We start from the raw sequence: 8,092 nt of genomic DNA on the forward strand, positions 1-8,092 counted from the left end.
ATTATACGTTCACTGTCATTTGTGTTTATCACAACATTTTGAAAAACAAACGCGAGTGCGGACAGCTATTTATCAATGCGCACAGGCCGAGAGTACATAAATGAATGAATAACTGACGTAAGTAATAAAATTTGTCCCACGTTTCACTGTTCAACACACACGTTAACAGCTGTTTACGAATATCGCATCCGCTGTGAAGTATGTACAAGACGCTCATACGTCATTATGACATCCATAGTATATGTCGCAAAAAGCATGCTGAACTGCTTTACCGACGCGACGCGTTGGCCGACCGAAATAAAAAGCGCGCGAAAAAAAATAAGATTACCGGCGCATAAAATTATGCACATGTTTTCATATAACAATTTTTGTTAAAAATTACAAAATGAAAACATTAATTTACTTTTAAACAATTTTAGAAGTCACCATTTTCTGTTTTTATGATTTGTGATCATTCTCTATTACATGTGAATTTACTAAAACACTTTTTATTATCTATACACAAGTTAAATGTCACATTTTATAATATTATTTATTTTCTATCAATATGTGATTAGAATTTATGAAAATGCCTCCTAAAGAAACGGCAAAAAAGCCAACAACACAAATTCAAAGACCTAATGTAAGTGATGCTAGTCTCAATTATGTTCCCGAAGATGCTTTAGAAGGTAATATAATTATGGTACTATTTATTATGTTAAATGTGTTTTCTGTTTTCTTGCATAAACCTTCCGTTCATAACACTTGCTTGCAATTAAAATAATTTGCATTATTGCTATTGACAATTGAGGATTTATTTTTATGATATACATATGACAAAATGTTTCAAAAACATGAAGTATCGTATCGTTTTTTATTTTAGGTTATCAAGATCGGATAGAAACGGGCGTAGAGTTAACTTTACTTGAGGCAGCCGGAAGGTACCATAAACAAAAATGCCTCAAAGAAAACTTACAACGGGTGCCATTTTCGGTAGCCCTGGAGAAGAAAATTAAAACGAGTATATTAAATGGATTTTTTGATGTAGAAAGTAATCTTAGTCTGCGTGAGCATTGGGAAATTATGTTACCAATCATTCTGTGGGACAACGAAAAGTTCGCAAACGAAGAGGGGAAAATATGTTTTCACAACTGCAACTGTATAACTGATGATATGCTTAAGTTAATAAAAAAGGCAGTAAAATTGAACGATCGGAAAATTTTGAATGATGAACTGAAATTGGTGAATATTTTACGGGTGAATGATATTGAGGTAATGGAAACTTTTATAAGACCGAACATTTTATTAAAATTCATATCAATAAAAAAATGTCATATCAGATATATTATATATATATAATTCTATAGTATACTTCAATAACAGTACATGTAAAACCTCGCGATTTAAATGTCAAATAATAGTATAAGAGATACTATGATGCTATGCTGTTTAAATGCATATATCAATCGTTATTTTAATCTGACGTAAATACGCGATGGTACTCGCTCGCTACATATTTTACCGGTAGTTGTTTTGTTCCAAAACCTGAATATATTTAGATTTACTAGATGACCCGGTGACCGTCATGTCTATATCTACATACATTATAAAACTTACCTAATACCATACTTTTAAAACCGACCAAACTTCTCATTCTGCAGCACAAATGTTTAAAGGCTCTGTATATATATATATATATGACAAAAAAGTTTTCTTTCTAAACAGACAATTTTTTTTTCAGCTAGTAACAGTTTTATTGAAAAATTAGATTGTCGTTGCTTATGTTTTTCACCGTTTAAACCTTGCCTAAATTTCCACAAATATTTCAAGATAATCATTAGCCATTATCGAGTTTCAGCGAGACAAACGAATAGCAATTATTTTTTGTATATATATTATTATTAAACACAAACGAGAGATAGCTATCACATACATATTACAAAAGTTTTCTTTAGTAAAGTTCTATCCCTTTTGTATGGAAGCAACGGTTTAAAATTAAGTTTCAAGTTAGATTATATGTTTGAAAACTGTTTGAAGACGAGACATTTGAAGATCATTAGCCCTCATAATAAAATAGTAAGATATCAATATTAAACGAAATTATGAAACATCGAAAATCGCTTTACATACAACGATGCAATTTGCAGATGTAGTTTGTTATTAAAAATTTCGCAACAGGCCCTGATTAAGGTTGTTCATTTTCTTTACAAATTTGATACATAGTAGATGTTGTAGACACTCACTTAATATAATGGAGCCAATTCACGTTTATGTTAACAAGGTGTGCAGGGGGTTTTTGGTTCAACTTCTGTTGACTAAAACATGAAATCGTTAAACTCATTACTGCGGAGACTAATTTACAGACAACAGCATCGTAAAATATTTAATGATTTTTATTATTAAATAGTGCTTTTTACATTACATAGTTTATAACATTTGAATTACAGATGACGGAACTAGATGCTAAGTTAACGGAATTTAAAAACGTGGTGACGTTAAATCTGACATGTAATTACATAGATAAGATAGATCCGACTGTCCTACCACTGGGACTGAAGGTATTTGAGTTGCAAGCAAATCGATTGAGTGATGTTCAACATTTTGCCGAATATTTACCGTCGGAAATGTCGTATTTGGGTCTAAGCAGAAATTTACTAATTAATGGTACAGTTGTAACGTAGTGATAAACGCATATAAATTTGAAAACCGATTAAAATTTTTATGAAACGGGCGAAAAGACCCGTCCGCCCCATACATATTCGGAGGCTAACAGTTTTTTATTTATATTCAGTTTGTTTTTTTTATTTAACCTATTACATTTATTGTTTCAATCTGTATATTGTCATCTGTAAAATATTATTTAATTATTAGTTGTTTGAAATTTTAAAGTTCTATTATCAAGTTATAATTTGTATTCCAGATAGCGCCTTAGGTTTGGCGCGCTTACCGCATAGTATTACAGTATTAGATTTGTCCGACAACGACATCTATGATCTAAACTCGGTACTAGATCCCTTAGCGCTGCTACCCAGTCTCACTGCTTTACAATTGGCGGGCAATCCTTGTTCGGTAAGTTGTCGCGTGATGTAAATAGATGGCGGTTGTCTTAATTGTAATGACGTTGTGAAAATCGTCCATTAACATGTTCTTATTACTCGATTTATAGATAAATCTGTAAAGAACAGTAAATATTAATTACATTTAATGCCCTTTTAGTTTCGTTTTGAGAGGAGGTTTCTTTAGCTCTCGATTAGGTAATCTTATTTAAACCTTTACTCGATGGCTTAGCACAATACAGCACGTAACTTTTTTTATGTGTGGGTGTACCTACTTGTGTACACACGTAAGAAGTGAAACTTCTTTATGGCCGTATTTTTCGAAAAAATATGCAACTATATGCACAAATATGCAAAATATAAATACTATATGCAACTTTACAGAAATTGGTTAAATATCGTTAAATTTGATAAAGTTTAACAAAAAGCTTTTATTATCATAGACATGAATACAAATAATACAATTATTTCATTTTACCTTATTACTACTAAGATTATTACAGAATTTTATTAATTGTAATACAATTATTACTATCATTGTTATCGTTATTATATACTTTTGTTACTAATGTCATTGATTTTTTTCGAATTAACCGTGGTAGGGAAAGGAAACAGATGGCGCGTAACGGAAAAATGTGACGCGTAACGGGAAAATGTGACGCATAACGGGAAAATGTGAAGTTACTTTCTTTACAACGCCGATAAAGAAGTTTCTCTTCAAAATATTACCTAACCTAAAACCTCGCTCTTTCTAAATAATCCTACATTTTTACGACTTTCTACAGCTAAGAATTGCTCGTTTTACTGTTTTCCATATTTTAACAACACGTTATTTTTTTAAATTTAATTTTGACATTAAAAATCTCTAAAAAATAATCGCTATCAATGTTAGTTTACATCCATATTTGACTTGTAGAATAAAATAGGAAACACATTCACATTAACTGCCATTGAATGGGAAAATTCATAAAATTCGTCCATGCGACCGTTCAAATCACCGTTGAACGAATTAATAATATGTATTATTAAACCTATATTAAATATAGGTGTGTGCGGCCTATGCCCGTACGACAATTTCTCGACTGCCGCGTCTTCTATGGTTGGACAACAGAGAAATTCTACCAAATGATCGGTCGGTGGAGCCCTTTGAACCCCATCCTGATGATTTGCGGACTGCATACTTTAACTTTACCGTGTTTAGGATTATGTCGGCCATACAGCCCCCAAAGGCGGAAAAAGTAAAAAAAATATTTCATATACTATCTAAATTAGTCAAAGAGAAAGTTATCTGTGGCTTAGAGGAGGAAGCGTTTCTAGAGCCATGATTCTAGTCTCGCTTATAAATTCTAGATATTATACTTGTGTTAATTTATTTGGCAGTCAGTTATCTAGACACACATTTATACCATTAACATAAAAAAATCTTATAATTTTTCTGAAACTCGATAAAGTGTTTGAACTTTAAAACTTTTGAAATTCACGGAGCTTTGGAACTGCTTGTCGACTTGTTCTAAAGTGTCATATTTTGTTTTAAGAAAATGAGTCTCTTAACAAATCTCAATGAAAGAAACAGTAAACTTTTTAAATTACAAATATTATTTGCCACAAGCTAAGCGTTTATTGGTAAAGTGTTATATCTGTATATCTTAATATTAAAATCAGAAGTGATTGAAATATAGGGTGCAGTCACTGCATTTCACGTTGAGCTAGAACTGCCGCTCTTAGATGGAAGGAGGCGACAATTTTTGATGTTTCGTCAAAACGAGTCGTTGACTGAACTGATGCCTCCGCCAGAAGACGAAGATTGGTCTGAGTCTAAACACACGTCCGATATTGGAAGTAGGATGATCTTGGGTGAGAATTTTGTCATTCTTTTTAGGCTTTATTTTATTCATTCAAACATATTCGCTATAAGTCATTAACGGTAAGTAATAAAATTATTGTATTACGGGTAATAGCCTCCTCAGCCTCAGCCACAGTATTCCATAATTTTCTATTTTTCGCTATCTCCAGCCGTCTTTCCCCCGATGTAATCACAATTTCGTCTCCTAGGCGAAATTGATAAAAATATACCTACTTTTTCCAAAAGGATTTGGAATTAGACCTAATCGGAGGCCTAATCATATTTCTTTGTAGTATGTGTGCATTTATTGCTTTTTATTTATTTATTATTGAATTTAACCTTCTTCTTATCCGGTACACTCTTGACAGAGCGGTCGTGATCGCTATTTAGTAGTGGTAATCAAAGGAGCAGAAGTTATTATATTGAAGTTAACCACATCATACAAAATCTTACAATCTTATCTAAAGTACATGGCAACTATTTTATCCAGTATCAAACACCGAACATTATTTTCTGTCAACTGACTATTGTTACTGTTCCAGTACGTTAATTTGATTATACGTTTAGTAGTTGTTATACCTGGATGACGATGCTGGTCTTCAAAAGTTCCGTTTATCATCATCATCAAAAATCTTTTCAGAACCGGAAGCATCATCTCACGCGTCTGATATTTATACTCGTTTAGTATCCAAAAACTCGCGTGTAATAACTCATTACACCATTTTTGAGAGCAACAGGGTTCAATGGAACAAAATCATGAACTTCCAAGAGCCAACTGTGAGGATCTTTTGCCCTAACCTCGCGGCGCTGAGAGATACATTTCGGACAGTTATTACACTGAGATTGATATATTCTGTGGTAAGAATTAATTCTGTACTTCCACAATGCATATATAAAAAAAAATATTATATAAACTAGTGTCAGAGTAGTGATCTAGTTGTTCCTGCTTGCAATTTTTATCCCTGGGGTCACCGGCTGTAAATCAATGGACTCTATATGTGCGCATTTAACACACGCTCGTACGGTGAATAAAAACATCGTTAAGAATTCGACATGCCTTAGCAGGTTGATCAGCTACTGCCTATTATAAATTATCAAGGGACAGATAATCTGAAGCCGAGACGTAAAAATTTGTAGCGCCAATGGTATAGAGAGTAAGTATTAAAAACACAATTCTTTTCTGAATGTTCGGTGTCTGCTACATACGTTATCATACCTACTCTTGAGAAAAAGTGCGTGTTGCTATAAAATTTTGATTTTAAATTCTGGAAATATATATATAAATCGAATAATGCATTGATATTTGAGAGTTTAATAAGCAATCTTAGTATCCGAACAATCGATTTTCAATGTTCAGTTCAGCTCAGGTGTAGGCCCATAGTTAATTTTGTTATTGTGTATATATCTGTTTATTCAACTTAAAAACAATATTTAATCTGCCAAAATTTCAAACCCAGGACATGAGACAAAATTACTTTTCGACAGGCATGACCCACTAACTCAAAACTATTTGTGAATGGCTGTTTTGCATTTTCACACTGTCGGGGCTTCGTTTTTCCAATGAGCTGGTATACACCCGTTTTTGGGTAGTACAGTACTGACACGAAGTACAGGCAGATATAACAATGGCATCGTCAAGGCGTCTAAGACACATCTAAGACGCATTTACCAAATCAAAGACGTCGAATTTTGGATTCATCCAATACTAAAAGAGAGATACTTAAGAACACATACCCTACTAGAAGAGTAGAAAATAGACCCCACAGAATTCTTCAACTATTTTCGCATGACCGAAGAAACAATTCATACACAGTACAAATGACGCTTTACCGAGCCGGCAGGAAGTTGGAAGCTTGCAATACTTGGTTGTTGCGGCCGGCGCCAGGAAATGTAAAAACGAGACACATTTTCATATAAATTTTTATTAGTGGGTCACGCCACTCGAATCAGATAAAATCAGTTATTTTGTCTCAAGCCCATAATTGGTTTGACCCATACGTATCCGAATTAGGAGCAATTCTATATGTAGACGATACCTTCATATAGAATTGCTGTTTATACCTGAAACTGGGTAACTAGCAATCCTCGAATTATTTGATGTTTACAGACAGTCGTAAGCAAACCAAATAAAGCTGACAAGAAAAGTGCTCTTTCATTAAAACCACCGGGAGAGCAACGCGTGACTCTGGCGACTATAAGGTGTTCGTTGAAGAGGCTGGATTGGAGTCAAAACTCACAACATTTTCATTGGGATGACTCGCTTCTTACTGATGACGCTATACATTGGGGCGATGGTGATCTTTCAGTACGTATGATTGTTAACGTTAGTAAAAATCTGAAATAAGTTTTGTTCCGCCGGGAATCAAACTGTTATTGGTCTCCATGGTAATGATTCAAATAAATGATTAAAATTTTTTTTCACAGTTTAGGGTGAACTTATTACTTAATACAATTAACATGAAAATATCATGTTAATTGTATTACAAAGTGTTACATTGGTAATATTGCGAGCCTTCTGGCAGTTTCTTATCACTCAATATGAGATGAGCCTTCTGCCCGTTTGCTCCCAGTTCTCTTAAAAAAACATAAATATGTGTCTTTTTATACCGAGCATTTTTATTACTAGCTGTTCCCCGCACTTTAATTCGGCACCGACCTTAATTCGATGGTGTCTCTCTTCAGCTGTTACCTCATTTCTGAGCATCATGGTTTGCAAGGAAACATCTATGTGGTTCCACGGGTTCTTGTCCAGCGCCTGTGTCTGTCCAATGTACAGTTATGAGTCTTTTTCCTTAAAATATCTATACATAGCCTACCATAGCCATACCTTGAGACGGTACCACTTGCAACTTTACCCTTGAAAAAGTTATTTTAAAATACGTATACACTTTTGTATTCCTATTTCCAGATAATTCAGTATGGACTAGGTGCAGTGAAACCAACGAAAGGTAAACCCGAAGCTGATCCAACATCCTCCCGCCAACTGCCACCCGACAATCTCACCTGCCATTTTGGATTTGGCATTGACACTTTGCGGTAGGCCCGCATTAATAAATTTTACTAATAAAAGTTTATGTTTGAATTGTTTTATTACTTTTACATCGCATATAATCAATGATCCTTCTGATGTTGAACTCCGAACTCAATTCGATCATATCAATGGTAAAAGCTAAACATTATATAAATTATAATTAACTTCTTACTGCACTGCAAT

General features: G+C 33.7%; 1 protein-coding gene across 3 annotated transcripts; it reads left to right on the forward strand.

Annotated features, from left to right (window-relative positions):
* Positions 1–17: 17 nt before the first annotated feature.
* On the forward strand, positions 18–7,960 carry LOC123708176. Of its 3 annotated transcripts, XM_045658723.1 has the most exons (10): positions 18–117; positions 558–668; positions 863–1,251; positions 2,427–2,643; positions 2,900–3,048; positions 4,082–4,273; positions 4,715–4,889; positions 5,519–5,736; positions 6,986–7,183; positions 7,787–7,960. In XM_045658723.1, the coding sequence occupies exons 2-10, from the start codon at positions 563–565 to the stop codon at positions 7,916–7,918; spliced, it is 1,776 nt and encodes a 591-aa protein (XP_045514679.1). In that variant the 5' UTR covers positions 18–117; positions 558–562; the 3' UTR covers positions 7,919–7,960. The 3 variants fall into 3 exon arrangements, with proteins under 3 accessions (XP_045514679.1, XP_045514678.1, XP_045514680.1); XM_045658722.1 differs by lacking the exon at positions 18–117 and having other exon boundaries at positions 281–668; XM_045658724.1 differs by lacking the exons at positions 18–117; positions 4,082–4,273 and having other exon boundaries at positions 281–668.
* Positions 7,961–8,092: the final 132 nt, after the last annotated feature.

This window comes from Pieris brassicae, chromosome 4 (assembly GCF_905147105.1).
Source record: "Pieris brassicae chromosome 4, ilPieBrab1.1, whole genome shotgun sequence".
NCBI lineage: Eukaryota > Metazoa > Arthropoda > Insecta > Lepidoptera > Pieridae > Pieris > Pieris brassicae.